The 21,748-nt window shown below is 67.4% G+C and overlaps 2 protein-coding genes across 7 annotated transcripts in view; both read right to left on the reverse strand.

Moving 5' to 3' along the window:
- Positions 1-156: 156 nt before the first annotated feature.
- On the reverse strand, positions 157-21,338 carry FZR1 (fizzy and cell division cycle 20 related 1). Of its 6 annotated transcripts, none has more exons than XM_082736241.1 (15): positions 21,113-21,338; positions 9,905-10,042; positions 9,318-9,440; positions 8,089-8,214; positions 7,918-7,981; positions 7,700-7,827; positions 7,111-7,193; positions 6,514-6,697; positions 5,930-5,995; positions 5,345-5,447; positions 5,074-5,258; positions 4,713-4,946; positions 4,343-4,447; positions 3,697-3,789; positions 157-3,299 (listed from the first exon to the last, which is right to left on the reverse strand). In XM_082736241.1, the coding sequence occupies exons 3-15, from the start codon at positions 9,384-9,386 to the stop codon at positions 3,258-3,260; spliced, it is 1,482 nt and encodes a 493-aa protein (XP_082592367.1). In that variant the 5' UTR covers positions 9,387-9,440; positions 9,905-10,042; positions 21,113-21,338; the 3' UTR covers positions 157-3,257. The 6 variants fall into 6 exon arrangements, with proteins under 6 accessions (XP_082592367.1, XP_082592365.1, XP_082592366.1 ...); XM_082736239.1 differs by having other exon boundaries at positions 3,688-3,789; XM_082736240.1 differs by lacking the exon at positions 9,905-10,042 and having other exon boundaries at positions 3,688-3,789; positions 21,113-21,324.
- CELF5 (CUGBP Elav-like family member 5) overlaps positions 5,275-21,748 on the reverse strand; it is a gene marked incomplete at its 5' end in the record, with an annotated part of 201,459 nt that continues 184,985 nt past the window's right edge. The window contains one exon of the transcript XR_014313228.1: positions 5,275-5,286. The remainder of the gene's footprint in view (positions 5,287-21,748) is intronic.

Raw genomic sequence — 21,748 nt, forward strand, 5'->3', positions numbered from 1 at the left:
GCCCTCAGCTGCACGAGGGACACACGGACCACGGTCCCTCAGGTGCGGGAGCGTCCTGTGGCCACGAGCAGGACCAAGGCGCCCCCACGCACAGCCCTAGGGACGGACCCCCGAGCCCACGACGCGCAGGGAGGGAACCAGACACAGGAGGCCACACAGGGTGTGAGTCCATTTATGTGACACGCCCAGACCAGGCCCCTCCATGGACGGGAAGGGTCTCGCGGGGGGCCGAGGGCTGGGAGGGTGAGCGGGGGGTGACGGCGGACGGGGTTGCTTTTGGGGTCAGGGAACGTTCACAGACGGTGGCAGCACAACCTCACGAACGTACTAAAAATCACTGAGTTGCACGCGTGAAGATGGTCAACTGTGTTCCGCGTATGTCATCGCAGTAACGGGGAACAAGATCGCCCAGACCCGCCCACCCCTCGCTCGCACCTGCTCCTGGTGGCCTGGGCCTCGTCTCCTCCAGGCCCTGTGCTGGGTCTCACGGCCACCCGCTTCCTTCCCTCAGCCACGCACACCCAGGGCCCGCCGCCTCGGGGGTGGAAGCCTGAGTCACCCCCGCAGCCCCCAGCCCCTGCCTGTGCCTCCCCCACGTCGCTCCGGAGCCTCTGCCACCAGCGCCACCAGCGCCCCCCGCACCAGGGGCTCCCTGCTCTCCAGGCCCGTCTGGGGCTCTGGGTTCCGGGGTGCCCTTCCCCAGGGCCTCCCGCCACCTGTCCCCCGTCCCAGCCACACGTGCTCCTTGCTGCCCGCCGCAACCAGCTATGCCGCAGTCCGGGCTCTGGTCCCCGCTGCCCCGGACAGGGCTCCTCATCTGCAGGGAGGGACCTCGAGGCTGGCGAGCTGCTCACTGTAGGGGGCTCGCCCAGCTTCTCAGGAGCCCCTGACCTGCCACGTCCGGCTGGAGTCCCCACTCCTCTGGCCTGGCTTTCCCTTCAGCCCCGACTGTCTGCTCCCCTCAACCGCTTCAAGGCCCTCTCTCCTACAGCCTTTACGGGGGCGTCAGCCCCGGGCCTGCTGCCCCCCGTGCCTGGGCCTCACCCCCCACCACCACTCATCCCCTTCCCCTTCCCTTACGAAAGCTACATTCAAGGATCCACAGAAACAAATCTTGCCTCCCGTGTGAGATGCTGGGCCAGGGAGGGCACCCACCGGCCTGTCTCCCTGGCGGTCAGGGGAGGAGGCAGCAACGCCTACCCCGCCCGAGAGCTGCCGCGGGGCCCCTGAACCCAGCACCCCCATCCTCCTCTGCTTGCTTCTCTGCTCCCAGCCCAGCCCGGCCCCACCGCAGCCCGCCTCCTGTGCGCAAAGACCGCACCCCTGCCCTGACTCCCCCTCCACAGGGCACCCAGGCAGTTCCTTCCCCACGGCAGGGCCACACCCTCGCTGGGCCACAAGGGCTGGCCATACCCGTCCTCAGCCCCAGGGGACTCTGAATTTGGGGTTACCGGCACCTCCTGCGGACAGCCTGTGAGTCTCTCCATGACCAGCTCCCCCAGGGCGAGCCGCCTGCCCCTTGCGTGCGACATCTGGACACCCCAGCTGGGGACCAGCCGGCCAGCCGGCCAGTGCAGGAACCCACAACTGGTGTAATGACGACGATGCTGTCACAAGAAACAGGGCTCGCCCTGCACTAGGCGCCCCTCCGTCCCCTGCCCTGCCGTCAGCCCCATGCAGACCCGCACCCTGCCATCCCAAATCCCTGGTGCGGGTCTGAGCGGGGGGCGGCCCCGCGGGCACCGCAGCTCCTGGGCTCCTGCAACTGCCCAAGGCGAGTGCGTGGCTGAGTCAGGCCTGGTTTCTTAAACACTCCCACAAAAATAAGAACTCGACCCATCAAAATACACACATCTATGTACACGGTCCCTCGTCTGCCCCGCGGCAGGCAGATGTGGCCCAGGGCCCGGGAGGCGGGCGCCCACCACTCCCCACCGGTTCAGGCGGGCTCCGCTGATCGGGAGCGGTGAGCGCCGCCCCCCACGGTGGGTAGTGGGTGAGCCACTGCTGCCCCCTCCAGCCTTAAACTTTCCTGGGACCAAGCTACAAAGACACAGAAGCAAATCCGAAGAGCCACAAGTACGTATATACACGTGCACACACACAACCAACGGAGCGGGGGCACGAGGCCAGGAGGACCTGGAGGGGCTCTGCCCCACCCCATCCACTCTGCAGCGCCCGGGAGCTGAGGGGGCGGGGGGGGGGCTGCTGACGCCCTGACCACACGCAGGCCGCCCCTCCCTCCTCCCCCGGCTCCTGGTCTGGAGATGAGGCAGGAGGGGACGGGCCCACGTGCAGCTGGCACAGACCCGAGAACCATAGGGGGGCTGGGGGAGGCTCAGGAAGTTTCGGGAAGGACCTATGGGTACATCCTCCCTGGCTGCCCCACAGCCAATGGCACAGACGGACAGGACTCGATGGGGTGGCCTGGGGGAAGGGGAACGGGCTGCGGAGCAGGAGCCAGATGCCCAGAGGACACAGCCTCTGGGGTCGAGTCTGCCCTTGGGTCACCCTGACCGGCCGCCCAGCAGGCCACAAGCGCCCGAGTCCGGCTTGGGGATGAAACAGGGCCGTGACCCCGTCAGCAACAAGGACGGTGCGGGATCAGGGTTCGCACAAGGTACGCAGCAAGCGGACCTGACTCGTTCTCCTCAGACAACAAGTCCGGCTCCTGATGACCGCCTTCGGCCCGGACACTGCCCGGGGCCCGCTCCAGATGTGGCGCCATGTCCCCGAGAGAAGTCAGCGGCACGGACGCCGGGGCAAGGGCAGCCGTGCTGGCCGCAGAGAAACCCATCAGATGTCTGTCCCTCTGCTCCGTGGGCCGACCCGAGCCGTCCGCCCGGCCCCAGCTGACCGGCCTGGCGTCCCGCCGTCTGTCCCGCAGGCGTGAGTGGCGATGGCGGCGGTGAGCACGTACTTCTCGGAGGAGCACGGGCCCCGGCGATGCCGCGGCGGACGGAGACGGAAGCAGGCTGGGTCCCAGGAGGCGTCCGTCGTGCTCCCAGCAGAGCAGCCCAACAGATGGGTCCCCGCCGGGGCCCCCTCTCCTGCTGGGGCCCGGCCACGTCCCCGCCCCAAACACCGGCTGCCAGGGTTCGCAATCAGGCTTTAATGAGAATCTTCGGGGTCCTCCAGGCCCGACTCCCCGCCCGCCCCGGCTGCGTCCTCGGGGGACTGTGTGCTGGGGAGGGGAGGGTCCATGCACGCTGACGAGAGGTGGGACTCTGCCGACACGGACGGTGAGGCCCGAGACTTTACCGGATCCTGGTGAAGAGGTTGAGGACTGACACCGACTCCTGCGGGGCACACGGGAGAGAGCACTGAGCCGCAGCCCCTGGGGCGGCCTCCCCGGTGATCGGGGGCCGCTGGGCCAGACCACTGGGGCCGGGTCCCCCGCAGCACCAGCACGATAAGGGACTTCTGCCTGGAGGGCATGCGAGGCTTCGGGCCAGGGGAGCCTGTGGGCACCGTGCCCAGCACCCTGAGGCGTGTAGGGGAGCGAGACTCTGAGCACCGTGGGCCATGTGGCCTGGGCTGTGTGGCAATACGGGAGCAGAAAGGGGACATGGGGGGTCCCAGAGGAGACCAGAGCTGACGGGGTAAACGGCGCTGGCCGGGTGACTCGTGGGGGCCCGGGACAGGCTGAGGGACGCGCGTGGGGGAACATCTGGCACTGATACCGACCCACTTTACCTTTGTCGAACGGGTTTTGCTAAAGACGTTCCAGAACCGCAGGGTTTCGTCCCCAGCACCAGTGACTATGGCCTCTCCGTCAGGGGACATGGCCTGTGGAAGCAGACAGACCCCCCCCTTGGCCTTATGCCCCGTAGGCAGCCCTACTCGGACAGAGCTGCTTGGAGGCGGCCAGGGGCCGGGGGGCTGGGGGGCAGGCCCCAGGAGGCCGCCGGCCCGTACGGGGAAGACCTGAGGGGGCCGGCAGAGCCTGGGTCAGAGCGTCCTGGCGAGGCCACGCGGCCGCCCCCACCTGCCTCAAGGCCAGACACTGCTCCGGACAATCAGATACGTGATGCGTGGGTTTGAGCACAAAATGTTCTCTTCCGCCAAGGAAAAAAACCGAGCACATCTGGAAAGAGGGATCCTTTCCCCGAGCCAGCACGCGTGGCAGTCCGGTGAAACGTTCAGGGACCAGCGAGCGCCGGGACCCAGTTACCGGCGGAGGCCCTCTGTGTGCGCGCGGACACACGGCTGAGTGGAGGAAGGCCAGGGCTGCAGGAAGGCGGCCGCCCAGGCAGGGGGACACGGAGGCACGGGCTGCACACCGCCTCTCGGGGGCACGGGGCAGTGGCGTTCTTCCAGACCCCGGGCGAAGCACACTCACCAGGTACAGGACCCTGTAGGAGTGCCCGGTCAGCTTCGCCACCTGCGTCAGGGACGGGTACTTCCAGACCAGGATCTGGTTCTGTGAGTAGCCGTGCGTGCTCACCTGGGGGCAGAGAGGGTGTTGCCGGGACTCAGAGCCCCCCTTCTGCAAGCCGGGGGCTCAGACGCGAGCGGTGCGGCACACCCACCCCAGGACGCATCTCGGGCTTGCCAGGCAAGGCACAGAGGCCGTGGGTGACGGCCCTTGCTCCCCGCGCTCCGGGAAACAGCCGGACTGAGCTGTCTGAGCCAACTGAGCGCCCGGAGCCCTGGGCTCTGAAGGCCTTCCGGCGCCGAGGCAGGAGGTGTGCGCGTGGCCCCGTACTCACCAGCTCGTTGGCGTGCTTGGACCAGGCCAGGTTGCACACCTGCGAGCCCGTGTCGATGCACTGCAGCGGCTGCCCGGTGAGCGTGTTCCAGAAGCGGATGCAGCGGTCGGCCGTGCCGCCGCCGGACGCCAGAAGCCCGTGCTGGTGCGGGGACCAGGCGATGGCCTTCACGGCCGCCAGGTGCTCCGTGTACTGCTGCACGGGGCTCAGGCTCGAGTGGTTCCAGACCAGCAGCTGTGGGGGCAGCGGCTGTGAGGCCCCCGAGCTCCTCAGCACCCCCGCCGGGGCAGCACCCGCCCCCGCCGCGCCCTGCAGCGGAAGGCGCAGCCTGAGCCGTGAGGGCAGGGCCCAGGGCACCTACCTTGTTGTCGTTGCCCCCTGAGGCGAGGAGCTGGTGGTCCGTGGACCACTTAAGTCCACACACCTCCTGCCGGTGGCCCTGTAGCCGCCGCTCGGCCTGCAGGGGCGGCGTCCGGATGTCCCTCTGCAGGATCATGCGGTCGCGGCTCCCGGACGACAGCTGGTCGGCGTTCCAGGCCAGCGCCCCTGTGGGCCGGGCAGAGGGCAAGGGAGGCTGAGACCTGTCCCCCCAGGAATCACACTTGTCCCCCAGGGACCGGATGGCTCCTCACCGACGCGGGCCGTGTGGCCCTCCAGCATGGACAGCTTCTTTCCCGCAGCCGCGTCCCAGATCTGCACGAAGCCCTTGTGCGTGCCGACGGCCACCAGGTTCCCCTAGGACCGATCACACAGGGAAGGGAGCGGGCGTCAGGCCCTCTCCCTGACGGGCGGCCCTGACTCTCCTCTCCCTCCGGGGGAGGTGCCACTTCTCTGCGAGTCCCTCTGGGCCAGGAGAACGGCCATCCTCAGAGCCCGCTGGGAAAAAGGCCACACAAGCACTCTAGCCGACGCGCCAAGCATCCGTGTGCTTCCGCGTGTGGCTTCCGCGCCAGCTGCGGCAGTGAGGAGGGCAGTCTGCAGGGGACCATGTCTGGCCTCGAATCTCTGGGGAGGAGTAACCATCTCGACCAGGTTGGGGACAGGCAGGAGTGCCGAGGCCATTCCCCGAGCTTAGACAAGTGACCGCCAAGCTGGGGCCCGGTCCTTGTGGGTCTCTGAAGCCCCCGCAGCACTGTGCAGGGCCCCCACCCGCGAGACCGGGTCACATCTCCCCCGTGCCAGCCCTGCCTAGCTGGGGTCCGGGATCATGTACTGACCCGTTCAGACCAGCCCACAGATGTCACCGAGTCCCCTTCCACGGAGAGGTCGCAGAGCCGGGTCACCTGGGGGAGAGGGGAAGCGGCCAGTGTGAGCGGACGCGCTGCCCGCCTGGCCTCCGAGGCCTGCCCCATCCGTTCATCCCTGTCTGTCCCCGTTCATTCGCTCCGGGACACCTCACGTCCGTGCCCATGGGTGTGGGGGCTGAGAGCCGGGGCTCAGGAGGCTGCACGCTGGGGGGGGGGGGGGGACACACACCAGCATGGGGACGACAGTGTGCACAGAGCCTCGACCAGGGGGTGGGGCTGGGGGTGCTCGGGTGACCAGGGCACCGTGCGGCAGGCACAGGCCACAGGCTGCCAGGAGCACAGGGGCAGCCCTTTCTGAGGCGGCTTCACGTGCCTCGTTTGGAACCCGTCTGTTTTATTCCCGAAGACGGCCCGCCCCGAGCTCACCAGCGTCCTGCCCAGCAGGCCCTGAACCCCGGCGCTCCTCCGCGGCTCCTCAGCAGGGCGGGGCCAGCTCGGTCCCACCCACCCCACGCCCGCCCCCACACCCGCCCCCACGCGTGCAGCGGGGCCACCTGGCTGGTGCAGGCGCTCCACAGGTACACGCAGGTGCCCAGCCCCACGCTGAGCACGTTGAGGGACGACCAGTCCACCAGGTTCAGGTAGAAGTCGTCCTGCAGCTCCGGGGCGTCCAGGACCTTGAAGGGGATCTTGGAGATCTTGCGGGTGGGTTTCCGTGGTGACCGCAGCAGCTTCTGACTGCAGGAGGGAGAGCCCGCCCCCGGCCCTAAAGCAGCCGCAGTCTGCTCTCCCCTGCAGCCCTACACGCCCCCTCGCAGCCCGACAGGGTCGCCTGCTCATCTGGCCCTGCCTTCTGCCGCCCAGGTGATCCCAAGGCTACAGGCAGCCCAGCGGCTACCCGTCTCCCTGGGCTCTGACAGCCACACCAGGCCCTCCGCCCAGCACCTCCTCAGGCGCCTTCCCTGACTCCCCTGCTGGGCCTAAAGCCGCTGAGCCTGCAGTGTCCCCAGCGCGGGAGGCCCCCTGAGCCTCTCCTGCACCCCGAGCACAGGTCTTGGACCAACCCTGTCTCCCAGGCGGCACGTGGTTGCCGGCCCGGCCCCGTCCCAGCCCCGTCCCAGCCCCCTCCCTGCGCACAGGCCCGGACTCACCTCTTGTTGCTGACCGGGGACAAGGAGTAGGGAGACACGTCATTGCCATCGTCAGGGCTGGCGCGCTTGGTGCTGAGGGAATACTGGAGGCGGGGTTGGGGGGACCGGGTGAGCACAGCCTCCGCCCGAGCTCAGGGAGCTCCGGCCCGAAGCCCCGGCGCCCCCCGCGCTGCTGGAGGCCGGGCAGACGTGCAGGGTGTGCACAGAACCCGGAGGAGCTCTGGGGAGAGGGATTCCGAAAAGTAAACCAGGTCTCAGGCCTGAGGCATTGTCTGGACAGCGACTTGCCTGTGTTAGCCTCCCCACTGTCCCCACGGCCACCAGCCCCCTGGCCATCTCTCGGGAGACCCAAGCCAGGCTCCTTCTAGTTCTTGCCGGGGCCACCCTGAGGTTCGGGACGGTGCACTTGGCCCCTGCCCCAGCTCTGCCTTCACGGCAGCAAGAGAGCAAAGCCTCGGCTCGTGGCGTGGAGCCACGTGTCTGCCCGGCTGGGTGCAGGAGGGCCGAGCGGGGGCCGAGCGGGGGCCGAGCGGGGACCGAGCCAGGTGGCCCGGCGCGGGCCGCGGGTGGGGAGGGGCCGCAGGCTCACCGTGAACAGGCCCTTCTTCTCAGGCGTGGAAGGCTGCAGCCTGCGGTCCTCCGTCTGCGGGTCCTGGACCTTCTCAATGCCGGCTCCCAGCAGCTCGTTCTTCAGCAAGGCAGAGTAGGCCAGGCCGTCTGCGGACAGCGGGCTCCGTGAGCCACGGAGGGGCAGGGCGGTGGGGGCACGGACGTGGGGGCAGGGGCGCGGGTGGCCTGACTCCTGACCTTTGCCGTTGTCGGAGGTGGCATCCTTGGCTTTCCGGTTTTGGCTGGGGGACTTCTCATTCTCCTGCGGGACAGGGAGGGGGAGGAGGCAGGGCCAGCTGGAGCGAGCCTCCGGGGCCCCTGCTCCCCCCGGCCCCAGCCCCGGCCGCCGCCCTCTGGGCAGCCCCTCACATTGATCCTGTGGAAATTCACGCTCCAGTTGGCACCGGCCCTGGAGGGGATGAAGCGGTCCCCGTGTTTGCTGGGAGAGGACACGGGCGAGTTGGCCGGCGTCAGGGTTCGCCGCATCTCCGCGACCTGCAACGATGGTAGGCGGCGCGGGTGCCTCAGAGCCCGTCAGAGCCCGCCGCGGTGCGGGTGCCTCAGAGCCCGCCGCGGTGCAAGTGCCTCAGAGCCCACCGCGCAGGGCCGAGGCCGGCCTCCCTGCACTTGGCCTCTGGTCACTGAGCCAGGGCATTGGTTCCAGAAATCCGGGCGGCAGCAGTGAGCCGGTGAGCGAGCCGCGGGCTTGGGCTGGCCTCCCTGTTCCTGTCCCCCAAAAAGACACGCCGAAGCTCTAACCCGGCACCGGGATGTGACCTTACTCAGACGCAGCATCTTCGCAGGTGTAAGCCGGTTAAGACGGCCACGCTGGAGTGGGACAGGCCCCAAATCCATGCCCCGTGTCCTCCTAAGAGCCAGAGATGCTGACACACAGCGAAGGGGACGCGAAGACAAGGCAGAGACGGGGGGGGGGGGGGGGCTGGCCCTGAAACCAGGGACTGCTGGCCACACCAGAAGTCCTAGGAAGGACTCCCCCACAGGGCCCCCAGAAGGAGGTGGCCCCGAGACACCAGGGGCTGAGGCCTCGACAGCCTGCGGAGCTCAGGGAGCGCAGAGACGAGCAGCGAGCATGGCCTGCGACGCGTCAGGAGCCCGGGACACAGGCAGCACGGCGGACCGGGTGGGGTACAGGGAAGAGGCACCCCCAAATGCTGCTGGCTTCCAGCATATAAGGACCGGGCTCCCTCATGCCACCATCACAGCTGTGCGCGGTCAGGCCAGCCCACAGGTCCGAGACACTGGGCTCCCTGCCTCCCTCTCTGGAAACGGAGAGCACCTCCCCCGTCCCCCTCCTCAGCCCTGAGCGTGGCCCCACGGGAACAGGGGTCTGGAAGCTTGATGGTCCACGCGGGTTCCAGCAGCAGGAAGGGCGTGGGAAGCCGGAGGAGTGAGACTCCCTGGTGTGGCTGTGCCCCTCCCCCACCCGACACCCCCACCCCGCTCCGTCCTCTAGGAGCTGGAGCCAGGGGCTCACCGCAGTCTCCGCCCCAAGCCCGCCCCAAGCCCCGCATGGAGCCAGGCCAGTGCCAAGCCAGTGCCAGGCCAGTGCCGGCTGCGGTGGGGCGCCGGGAACTCACGCCGGGCATGGTGTTCTCATTCTGAACGACGATCTGCCGGAGGAGACGCCGCTCGTAGTCCTGGTCCATGGCGACACAGGGCAGGCCCAGCCCGCCGGCCGAGGTCAGCTGGCCGAGGTCAGCCTGGGGCAGGAAGGGCAAGACCAGGATCACACCACCGGCAGCAGCCCCCGCCACTGTCTGGTGGCCGCGAGGAACTGCGCGGTGACGGCCGGGACCCCCACCACATGGAGGGCCTCCCTCCGAGACATTGAGGTGGGGGCCTGGTTCACCCACAGGCTATGGAGGCCACAGGGGGTTGGGACGGGGAGGACCGGGGCTCTCCCCCGGCCTTTGTCCTGGTTAGTGCAAGTCTCTCCTCTGTCTCTGGGTCATGGAGCTCGCCCCAGGGCCACCCCTCCGAGCCACGCAGCCCACCACGTTGCTTCCTGCTTCAGACCCTCTGAGGTCACAAGCTGCCCCCCGACCATACCCAGCCCTGAGATGAGGGGCTGGACAAGGGCTCAAGTGGTCCCAGCACGGGTTCCTCCCTGAACGGGGAAGGTTCTGTGTCCTAGAGCAAGACTGGGGGGGGGCACAGTCCTCACCCTGCTGGCCGGTGTGCACAGCGGGCGGGGCTCAACAGCACCACGTGGCAGAGCTCACACCCACTTCCCACTGCGCTCAACTCCGCAGAAGACTTCTCGGTAGACGAGTGAGAAGAGAGGAGGCAGCCGGAGAATGTTCTAGAAGGAGGAGCACATGGAGGGAAGAAAGGGCTGAGCGCTGTCCAGCAGAAGGGGGAGCCGGCGGCCACCTCTGGGAGGAGGGTGCTCCTCACCACCGGGCAGGCCAGGCCCCCTGCAGGGGCTGCTTCCAGAAACCAATGCGGAACGTTTGCCAGCCGTGCCTCCCCTGGGGGCTGTGCAGAGCCTGGAGGCCGGAGCAAGGATGTGGGGGACAGAGCCCAGCACAGGGGCTGCTCGGAGGACGGGAGCTTCCTGCGGCGCGCTCACTTTCCACCGTCCCCACTACTCCGGCTGGAGCCCTGCGGCCATGACAGGGAAGGACCAACTGAAAAGCAGAAGCCGGCCCAAAGCTCTAAGTTTATAAGTTCTGAAGTGTAGCGCCCTGCGGAGGTCAACAGCTGCGTTTAAGGAAAAAAACCACAATAAGAGACACGCAACATAAGACGGAGCGTCGGGGGCACCTGGGGAGGGGGCTCAGTGGGCTGAGCCTCTGCCTTCGGCTCAAGTCATGGTCTCAGGGTCCAGGGATCGAGCCCTGCATCGGGCTCTCTGCTCAGCGGGAAGTCGGCTTCCCCCTCTCTCTACCTGTCTCTCTGCCTGTGATCTCTGTTTGTCAAATAAATAAATAAAATCTTAAAAACAAAACAAAACAAAACAAAAAACCACGTAGTGTTAGCACGGCTTTAAGCACACAGCTCTGCGGAGTCGAGCACTCACGCTGCGCCGCGCGAACACCCTGAGCTCCAGAGCGAGCTCCAGAACCTTCTCACCCTCCCAAACTGAGACTCTGTCCCCACGAAGCACAGGCCCCACCCCGAGCCCACGAGCTTCTGTGTGTGTGCGCGTGTGTGTGTGTGTCTCTCTCTTTCTCTCTCTCACACACACACACACACACACACGCACACAGCCCGGGGAGCCAGGAATTCCACTTCTAGGTCCGTGTCCCGGAGGAAAGGCGGACCCACACCCAGCCAAGCCCTCCCGCGTTCGCGTCCGCACTGGCATGACTCCGGACAGCCGGAGACAGGCTCCCCAGTGTCCGCCCCCAGAGAAGGACAAACCCAGCGCAGTCCTCCCACACGCTGAAACGCCTCTCGGCGTTGAAAAGAAAGGGCAGTCTGAGCCCTGCGACACCACGAGCACACCCGGAAGCCCCCCCGCTCGGGGAGAGAAGCCAACCCGGGACCCATCCTGCGGGAGCCCACTCACGGGGGCTCCCCAGACGGTCCTGTCCGCAGAGACAGAGGCAGACCAGAGAGAACACCTGCCCTTGCAAAGACACCGGAGGGCGGCCGGATGGCTCAGTGAAGCGTCTGCCTTCGGCTCGGGTCATGACCCCGGGGTCCGGGGATCGAGTCCTGGATCGGGCGCCCTGCTCCGCGGGGAGCCTGCTTCCCCCTCTCTCTGCCCCCTCCGTCTGCTTATTCTCTCCCTCGCTCTCAAATAAAGAAAATCTTCAAAGACAGACACCTGAGGAGAGTACTAGCTTCGTGTCACCTGGGAAGGGACAGACCTGGGGGTCCACCACTCAGCACTCCCTCCAGCTGGGGCCACACAAGATACCCCGGCCAACCTGCCTGAGCCCCACCTTCGACATCCCCCCATGGCCTCTCTGTGGGTTCCCGGGCCTGTGGTGGAGAGACCGGGTACAGCGCGTGGCTGAAGGACCAGCAAGACCCCAGAGTCCTGGACCCTCACCTGTCACGAGGGGACACAGAGCGCTGGCCTGGTGCAGTCCAGGCCCAAAGCCGGACACTCAGCCAAAAACAAACCAGCTGGATTAGACCTGGAGGAACAGGCGTGCAGCCACTAGTCGCCACCGTGCGCTCCACAGCGTGCACCACGCTCACACACACGTGAACCCACGACGGCGGAGTCGGGGCAGCAAGGCCCTGGGTCATGTAGGGGTACGGACAGGGGCTCCTGCCCAGAGGCCGGACGTGGGTGCCCACCAGCCCCCGGGGCGCCTGGGGCTCCCGAGCTCCCCCAGCCCCATCATCCCCACAGGGCCTCCTGCTTTGAGTGAAGCAGGGTTGAGGCCCTCCCTCTGGGGTTTACCTGGGGGAGCAGCCACCCCCTTCTTGGCAATCGCCCCCCACCCTGCATGGACACTGTATGCCCCGGCAAGAGGTACCCGGACTGGTTCAGGCCATTGTCACAGAGTCCGGAAGTGGGCTCTGCCCCTCTAGCCTCCCCCACCTCTCTGGGGGCGAGGCCCCTTCCCATCCAGCTCCCAGTCCACCTACTGGCCCGCCCCCGTATGAACCCTGTGTGCCGTCACCACAGGGACGACTCCTGGGCCGTGTGGCCACACGAGTTTGTGTCCAGGCTGGAGATACCCACCCGGAGGCCTGGGGCTCCCCCACGGTGAGCCTGGGCCGCGCAAACCAGGCCTGAGCTGTAGGCGGCCAGCGACTGCTGGGAGAACGACGACTCCCCCCGGGGGCTTGTGTCCGGGAAGGCAGAGGTCAGGGACACCAAGAGCAGCGCTAATGGCTCCGTTCTGCTAAGTTTGCCGCCGCCCAGGCAGTGAGCCCTGGGGGGCCGGGTGAAGGCCATGTTCAGTCCCAATGCTCAAGAGATGTCCCCCCCTGCTCTCCCCACACAGGGCTGCTCAGGGATGGTGGGGCTCTGGGGGGCACGAGGGCTTTAGCAGCGGTCACCCTGTGGGCTGCGGGCTCTAAACCTCTCAGCCCAGGTGAACGTGGAAACCAGAGCCCCCTATTCACAGAGCAAGGCCACCACGCCTGTGTCCCCAGGTGACTCCCCAGGAAGCTGGCGAGGCTGATGTGCTACATGGACGGCGGGGCCCAAGAGAAACCAAAAGTGTCCGCAAGACGAGACAGACCACAGATGCTTTTATTTAAAAAGACAAGACAAGTGGGGGTTGGGGGGGCTATGAAACCGGCCAGCCATGGGAGGTGGCGGGCGCGCCCACGGCCACCCCGGCGCAGCTGGAGGGCAGCAAGGCCCCAGCGCCGAGCCCTGCGCTCCCCGGCCGGCTGACGCCCCCGAGAACGGAGCAGCAGGCACACGGGTTCTTGGCAGGAGCTGAAACCTGACTTCCGACGAAGGCAATTTGGCAGTCGCCTTCCAAATTTAAAACACACGTCCTCTCCCGTGCGGCGTCTCTGCTTCTAAGAATCCGCCCGTAACAGCCCCGTGTGAGCAAAGCCACGTGTACAAGGATGCTCGTGCAGGCCGCGTGTGCAGCAGAAGGCGAGGGCCAACGCAGTGACGTGAGGCTGCGGTCCCCACCGGGGCACAGGGCAGCGGCCAGGGCGGCGGGAGGGCCAGCGGGCCCCACACACGGAGTGCAGCTCCGAGCCAACAAGCCACCTTCGGAGGGAGAAGCCAGCGGCAAGGGGCAGCGTGTGGAGAGGAAAAGGGGCTGCGGGAAGGGAGAGGAAGGCGCCCGCTTCCCGGGGCGAGCCTGCGCTGCTTGGATCCCCGCTGCGGCCCCGGCGGCCCCAGGGCGGGCACCACGTGTTGGCCGCCTTCACTGCACACCTGAGAACTTCCTAAGGAAACCCTGAGAGCCTGCGGCGACTTGCGTCCGCGGGCAGTCCGGAGCCCGGACTGTCCACAGGCTGCAGCGGAAAGCGCCCCCCGCGCCCCCAGGCCGAGCCCAAGACGGAGCCGGAAGGCAGCAACGAGCGCCCCCCTGGCCCAAGCTCGCCCTGCTGACGAGCAGGCTGGCGTCCAGGTCACGTGAGGGGGGCCGGAGTCCTCGGCCACTCGCTGCCACTGTCCCCGCCACAGGGTGCCGCACTGGCAGACTTGCCCTCCCAACAAGCCGACCCTTACGAAGGGGGTCACCTCTTCTGCCAACGTGGCCCCCAGGTTGAGGAGCCAGGAGACCCACCCCAGGCCACTGCCTCACAAGCTTCCAACCCCCGAGCCCCCTCTTCTGGGAGACGGGCAGCACCCCAGTCACCTCAGAGGACCATGATGAGGTCCCCACGCAGTGGAAGCTGGTCTGCACGGGTCAGAGGTCGCCGAACACCCAGGGCTGCCCCCCCGCACACGGGCCGTGTTCCGCTCCTCGCCCACCCAGGGCCCCGATCACCCCCGCAGTCACGGAGCAGAGCCCAGCTCCTCTGCAGCCCCCGCTAGCCCCGAGCTCTCCCAGCCCCGCCGTGTGCTGCTCACGCGGCTTCCGCCCGCCGAGCGCTCAGCAAAGATGCTCTCACTGCAGGTACCACCCAGCGGTTCTCTCCGGGGCCATCCTGCCCCTCCGGGGACACTGGACGGCGTCTGGGGACATGTGTGGCTGTCGTGACTGGGGTGCTCCTGGCACTGAGGGGTGGGGTCTGGGGCCGCGGTTCAGCCCCCCACAGTGCTGGGAACATGCCCCCACCGAGAGCAGGTCTGGCCAGAATGTTCCCGGTGCCCTGGGGCAGACCCGCTGGAGGCCAGCAGATGAGGGAGATGACGGAATACAGGCCGCGCCCGGTGCGAGCAAGGACCAGCGACACCGCGCACACCGACTCCCACACCGTCGCCCATCCCCCTGGAGTGGGGGTGCGGCTGCGGGGGCCCGGCAAGGGCGGCGGCACGGACACACGACGGTCTCCCCTCCAGGCCCGGGGGCAGCGCAGCACGCACCGCAGCTCCTCCCAAGTTCGCGCCGGGCCCCGGGCCCCTGGGCCGGAGCACGCTGCTTCCAGGAGCGCTCACCAAATTTCAAGTCCTTCACGGTCCTGCCCATCTCGAAAAACCAGTCCCTCCTGGCTCTGACGTTGGAGGGCTTCCCAGCAAAAGCTGAAGGAAGGAAACAGGCCCACAACAGGGCTCTTGTGACTCGGTGTCTCGAGGGTGAGGATGGTCTGCAGGTGGCCGCCTGGGAAACGGTTCACACCGAGGCCCTCCCTGTTGTGAGGACCGCAGAGGTCCTGGAACCACCCGGCGTCCCCCGGCAGAACCGTGCCGGGTGAGGGTAGGTCCAGCTTCTGCAGGGGAAGCCGCACGTGCCAGCGGGTGGCGGTCGGGGGCACCTGCTACCACACGGTAGAGAGGAGCCCGCGGACACCAGCTGCCCCTCCCACGTGCGCCCAGCCCCCCCGGTGAACCTGGCCCCGTGCGACAAGGCTGGCAGCAGGCACCGTCGTTCCGGGTCCCGGACTTGCGTCTGCCCCAGGGGCAATGCCATCGCGCTCACGCAGGAGGAAGCTGCGGGGGTCCTCCCCGGGAAATCCGGCTCCGGGGCCCACGCTGCCCCTCCTGCCCGTGGCCGCTCAGATCACGACGCTCCCTCAGGGGGGAGGGTCCCCAGCCCCAGCCCCCGAGGACCAGCCACCAAAGACCGAAGGCCTGCTCTGGAGTGGGGCGTCAAGTCGCATGGTCAGTTCCGGGGGGACCACCTGCCCGTGAGAACTAGGCTCCTACGCGGCTGGGGGCTCCCTGGGCACCGTCACCCAGGCACAGGCCTCCGCGGGGCCCCTGAAATCTCCAGCACTCGAGCCCGTCCAGAGGCCCTCAGGCGGGGGCGGCAGGAGACCCGGGAGAGTGTGAGGAAGAGGAGGGCGTCCTGCGGGCCCTGGGCGCGTTCTCCTCAGCCATCCTCCAAGACGCTGGGGAAGTTCCACATGAGGAAGACCCAACCAGAAGAGGGGGAGTTGTCCAATTTTCTGCTCACGTGGGAACCTCTGGCTTTGCTGCCTCTGCTTTGGCTCAGGCCCCCAACCCCACCCCACACCGCACGGTCCTGGAAAGATCTACCGGAGAAAGGGGGGCTTCAGAGGAGGACACCCCTGGCCTGGAGCCTCTGCTTCCGCTCCCACTGGCCCGGCAGCCCTGGCCGAGCAGCTGGAGACGCCACCTTCGCAGCGACCAAACTGGGTCTGACCCAGAGGAGAGGCTGAAGTGGCGGCGGGCCCCGAGGGCTCAGGGACAGGTGCACCAGACTCCAGCCGGGCCTGCTCCCTGCCCCTCGCCCCATCCCCCCAGGGCCTGCCCCTGCCCCAGAGGAGGGAAAACTTTGGTCAGTAAAGACGGGGCTCCGGGGCGGAAGGCCTGGCCGTGGCCCCCAGACATGGGCGAGATCGCACGCTCCCGGGCTGCCAAGAGCTGGGGCACAACGGGGACTTCAGACCATGATCTCCCGCCCCTCAACAGTGGAGGGAGCGCGATGAGCTAGTGGTCCCTCTCCTTGCGCGGCCGCAGAAGGCAGGCCTGGGAGAGCTAGAATCCAAAGGGACCGCGCCTGACACAGGACGGGGAGATGACAGACCTCCCCCGGGGGCCGGTATGAGTCAGCACGAGGGTCAAGTTGTCTCTGGGGAGGCCCGGGCCAGGGCCCTTGAGGAGCGTGTTCCAGCACGCCTGACCTACCTCTGTGCACACAGGCCCCAGGGTTCGTCAGCAGTCCTGTGCCCCAGGCCTGGCAGGCTTTCTGGACCAAAGGCTCCCCTTCCTAGCCTGTGACAATGGCCCCGGGAGACATGGCCAGCTCCCCAGGAGAGCACAGCTGCGTGAAGCCCCAGAAATGTGCCCAAGGTGAGGCCACTCGTCTCCCAGCTAGGCGCCCATTCTCCAGTAAGATGGGGTGAGACATCCAGCCCCTGAGGGCGTTAGGGTCCGCACAAGCACAGAGGACGCAACCCGCCCTCCTCCGCAAAGGAAGGATGACTTGGCAACAGCCCCAAGCGATTTATGTTCGGGTATGTGTTTGCAGCTATGGCTTATGTCAGAGCACCTGACCACAGGCTGGATAGGCCTTAAAGGGGTTCAGGGCGAGCCCCCTCACAATAGCATCTGCTCGCACACCTGCAGGGATGGGGAACTCACCCCTCACAGGTAGCCTTGAGCATCACAAAGTGCTTCCTCAATTATGTCTCTCCATGGATTCCCACCTCTGGGTCCCAGGTGGAGGCAGAAGAAAACCCTAAAACCTAGTATGTTTAGGGCAAGGACCCCCAACCCCACCTGCTGGCACTGGGGCCACATCACTGTCCGTAGGGGGCTATCGTGGGCACGGCCCGGGGCTGAGCAGCATCCCTGGCCCCCACCCCCAACGCCAGAACGCGCACCGACAAGCACAAATATCCCCAGACGCGGCCCGCAGCGAACTCCGAGCCCTCGGGACTCCTCAGGGGGAGGAGCGGTTTCCCTCAGGCCCAAGACACCAGTGCTGACCCGTCTCTTACCGTTCAGCCTCCCGTAAGTGCAGACAGACAGACAGACAGCTCCCAGCAGCCATCGGCCCCTCCCCTTGCCCCCTCCGCCCCAGCCCGCCTCTGCGTCTTTCCCCTTCTGGTAGGAGCCCGTGCAAATACAGCCGGACCCTTCCCGCACAAACCCAGCGTTCCTTCCTCTGGGCAGAGCACGAGCGAAAAGGCACGGGATCTGGTAGGAGCAGCTGCTGTCCCAGAGAACCACCCAGAGGCTCAGGGAGGCCGGGTGTGAGAACGCGCTGGGGGCAGGAAGAGACACAGGGAAGGCTGACTGTCCTGGGCCGCGTCCTGGGGTGGACGGCAGGACAGGGGGACCGGGAGTGGCAGGAGCTGTGCCTCTAGGCACCGAAGGTGGCGTCCCGCAGAGACTGGGCAGAGCACCGGGGAGCGGGGGGACCAAGGGGACCAGACTGGGCCTGCCCAGGCCACAGGGGAGGAAGCGGGCGGTCCTGAGAGCATGGGGGATGGAGACGAGGGCCCACGGGAGGCCAGGGCGGGAAAGGCTCAAGGGAAGAGTGACCTCTCCTGGGCTCACTCAGCCCGACGCCTGCAGGACACCCAGACAACTGGCCGCGTGGGCCTGGAGCTCCAGAGCCAGTGCCCGCCAAGAAGGTGTGCGGAGAGCAAAGCCGCACCCGAGTTCAGATCAAACACGAGGGTCACCACGCGAGAACCTGTGCTCAACTGTTCGCAGCGGCTCTGGTCCCCGCGGGAGAAAGGTGGTGACGGCCCAAGCATCTGCCAGCTGGGGAGGAGACACACACGTGCCCCCCACGTGCGGGAGCAGCCGGCAGCCGGCAGCAGGAGCGAGGCCCCCACATGCTGCCCTGGGAAGAGACCCCGAGCTCACAGCGCTCAGGGAGGGACCCGGACAGAGACGGCCACATGGGATGTGAGTCCACGCATGTGACACGCCCAGACCAGACTCAGCCTGACAGAAAAAATGGGGCAGTGGTTACTGGGGCTGGGGAGGGTGCAGGACTGATGGGTAAAGGGAAGAAGAAGGTTTGTCTGGAGTGATGAGAATGTTCTGGAATTAAGGTGATAGACGCAAAAGCTGAAAAGCTCTGCATTGTATACTTTAAATCGGTAAATCACATGACATGGCAATTCTATCCAAATCGATCTGTTACCAACAAAGATTCAGCAAATCAGGAAAAGCAGGGCCAGTAAAAAAGGCTGCTCGCTGGCGGGGAGGTGGAATCCACAGTCCACTTTTCGGGGGCCGGGGGTCATCCGTTCGGCACGACGGTCGAGGACCAAACCAGTTGCGCCTGCTGGGATACGCCGTGTGCACCTGTTCCGGTCTCAGGCGAGGAAGCCACGCAGGAGAAAGCAGTGGTGCCAAGGACCCAAGGATGCGCGGCGGCTGGGGGCACAAGTGTCCGGAGCGCTAGTGCCGCACCACAAGGAGCTCTGTGTGCGAGTCCCGGTGCTCGACAGAAGGAAGCAGCTGCAGGACGCACCAACTCCAAACCGCCCGCCACCTGCGGCCACTTTGCCAGCACTAAAGCTCGGGCAGGTGGAGTGAGGGGTGGCCAGGGCAGTGACCAGTGGCCCCGACAAGGGGGAGGCTACTGGGGCCAGGGATGGATCAGAAACCGGACGGCAGGAAGCTTCGGGGCAGAAGAGGGGCAGCTCAATATTCCTTCCCCAGCTCTGAAAGCCACCTGCTCCCTGTGCCAACTCCCAGGATGGCCCAGGTGGACCCTACCCTCTGGCTGTCCCCACCCGTTAGCTCCCACTCCAGCCAGTGTTCTTGAGCTCCAGCCTTATGGGGCACTGAGCAGGCTCTGGGGACAGAGTCCCTGCCCTCACAGGGCTCTCGGGCTCAACTCCAGTCCCTCCACACCGTTACTACTTAGGGACATCCTGAGCACAGCGGGGCAGGGCTGCTGCATCCCTGACCCCACCCACTCGATGCCAGGAGGGCCCACAGTTGTGATCACCACAGATGTGCCCAGACAGCACCCACATCTCCAGCTGAGAACCTCTAGGAGAGGGTGGCGACGGTAGCGCCATTTCACTGGTTCCTAAAAGACCAAGTCACTTGGTCCTGACGCCCGACCTGAAGGTCCAGGATCCACCCTTCGAACAGAACCATCTGGGACCCTCTCATCCTGCTCAGTGCCACCAAGCCAAAGGTCCCCACAACCAGCCCCACTCTGGTCCCCAAACCTGCCAGGCCAGAGGCCCCAACAAGCAGTACTGGGAGACTTTGCTGAAGCAGAGCCTCGTGCGAGAGTGGAGGCAGACCGGCTTCGGGAAACTCGTCGCCTCCCCATCTGCTTCCAGGCACGTCCCCCCTAGCCCCAAACAGCCACTGCCACCGGCTGGGCCACGTGGGTCTGAGATTTCCCCCGGAAAACAGTCACGGGGCGTGGGAGGTGCTCCAAAACGGCCAGCATGGCTCGCTCCCTGGACACTGCCCACCACCCAGCAAAGCACCCGTCCTTTGAACCAAGAGCTGTCCAAGGGCCAAAAGCCCAGTTTTCAGAGGGGGCGAGCCCAGAATGCTCAACAAAACCCTCCCGGAACAGTGGAACCTTGTTCCCTCCGCAAGTGCCCCGACAGCCAGCACACCTGCCTGCTCTGGGGCCTGGAAGTCACGGCAGTCCAGTGGTTTCTGCTGGAACAGAAGGGGCGCGTGACCTCCCAGGCTGAGACGGCCCACGAGAAATCCGGCACAAACAGAAGCCTAGAACGCGTTCTAGGGGACAATGCACCACTCTGGGGACTGTCCCCAGAAGATCTCATCAGCCTCTAGTGTGCAAACCCCCCCACCGCCATCGTCTGCCAGGAGAGACCACCCAACCTCCTGCGTTTTGAAGACCCCCTCACCTGCCCCCAATCTGGGGTAGGGGGAGCAGCTGTTTTTGGTAAATGCTCCCCATTTCAAGCATAGTAAGAAACTGGGGGCGGGGGGGCGGTGAGGGCGTGGTGCAGCCTCACCAGCGGGAGGCATGAGGTCATCACGCTGTGGACTGGAGGGAAGGGGGGGCTCGTGCCCAGCATGACAGGCGCCTGAAAGAGGGGCGGATTTCGCGGGGAAAACAGAGAAGAACAAAACAGGTCTAGGCTAGACAGCTGCAGAGCGGAGGGTCTCCGGCTTTGCGCTGGGGGCGAGTCTAGACAGAGCAGACCCAGCCGCCGGGGGCTTCCAGGAAGAGGCGGCATGTTGCGGGGCAGGCGGGTGGCTGCGCAGAGCCCGGCCCTGTCCGAGTTCGGTGGGGTCAGGGCCCACACGGAGAGCTGGACACGGCGGGCCGGCAGCTGGAGAGGGTCAAGCCGGGAGGCCGGGGGAGCAGAAGGCTGTGGGGCTGGGAGCGAGGCGGGTCAAGCGCCCCAACGGCAATGCCCAAGTGCTTCTGGGTGCCAGGAACCCCGAGGGGCGCCCACACCCACAGGGTCCCCACACCGGCGTCCACTCGCCGCGGGGGCCCGGTTCGAGCCCCGCCGCGTCCTGACAGCCATGGGGGGCCGGCTCGACCGCGCAGGGCCTGCGCCGGGATGGCCCCAATTGGGAGGGCGGGCTCGAGAGGCCGGAGATGAGGCGCCGAGCTGGGAGGGGGTCGGCTCGGGCCCGTGTCGAGCGGACCGCGGATGCGAGCCGCGGCGCAGGTCTCGGGCGGCCGCTGGCTCGGGCTGCGGCGCTCACGCAGGGCCGGGTTTGGGGGTGAAGACGCGAGGGAGGTGCGGAGGTCACCCCGGGCCTAGCTCGGCCGGGGGGCGGGCTCAGGGGGGCTGGCCGGCTCCCGGAGGGGCCCGAGCGTGGGGGCCGCCAGCCCGGGGTCGGGCGGTGGGAAGGCCCGCGCCGCCGTCAGGCCCCGGCCCGGCTCGGGGGGTCGCGGCTCGGGCCCGGGGGGCGGGTCCCCAGACCCCGCCGCCTCACCTGGCTCGCTCCGGTCGCCCGCTGGCTGCGCCGACCCCGCCTCTCCCGGCGCCGCGCCGCACCGCTCTCAGCCGCCCGCAGCTCCACTGGTCCGGCCGCGGCCGCCGCGGACGGGACCCCGGCCTCCGCGAACCCTAATATGGCGGCGGTCGCTGTTCCGCGGCCTCCCGGAGCCCTCCTCCGCCGCGCGCGCTCCCGCGGCCAGCCACGCCCCCGCGCCGGCGCGCTGCGTGCGGCCGCCCCGCCCCGCCCCGCCCCCGCGCGCCCCGGCCTCCCGCGGGGGCCGCGCCCCGCCCCGCCCACCCTGCACGACTGCGCCTGCGCGCGTCGGGCATCTCGGGAGGACGTGACGTCGCCCGTGATTCGAATCAATACAGGAAGCGCGGCGACACGCGTTGCCACGGGCGACCGAGGCCCGCGGGGTCCTCGGGGGCGGGCGGAGCCCGTTGCGTGGGATCTGCGGGAATGGCTCCGCTTCGTTGAGGACGTGGGTCTCCGCAGGGGACGGTGCCAGGCCCGGGTCCTCACGGGCGGGCCCGCACCCCGGGAGGGCGGTGGCGCTGCGTGGTCAGGCGCGGGTGCGCGCAGCGGCCGGAGCCCGACCCGCCCGCACGACCGCACCGCCCGCGGCGGGAC

Source organism: Mustela nivalis (assembly GCF_964662115.1).
Source record: "Mustela nivalis genome assembly, chromosome: 1".
Classification (NCBI taxonomy): Eukaryota; Metazoa; Chordata; class Mammalia; order Carnivora; family Mustelidae; genus Mustela; species Mustela nivalis.

What these genes read in the sequence shown, in the direction of transcription:
- FZR1 (XM_082736237.1), bottom strand. Translation starts at nt 8,574, where the DNA reads ATGGATTTGGGGCCTGTCCCACTCCAGCGTGGCCGTCTTAACCGGCTT. An exon ending in GGAGCGCCTGCACCAGCCAG is followed by an intron (nt 5,996 to 6,513) that starts GTGGCCCCGCTG and finishes CCTCTCCCCCAG; the next exon opens with GTGACCCGGCTCTGCGACCT. An exon ending in GTTCGACAAAGGTAAAGTGG is followed by an intron (nt 3,300 to 3,687) that starts GTCGGTATCAGT and finishes TGTGCCCCGCAG; the next exon opens with GAGTCGGTGTCAGTCCTCAA.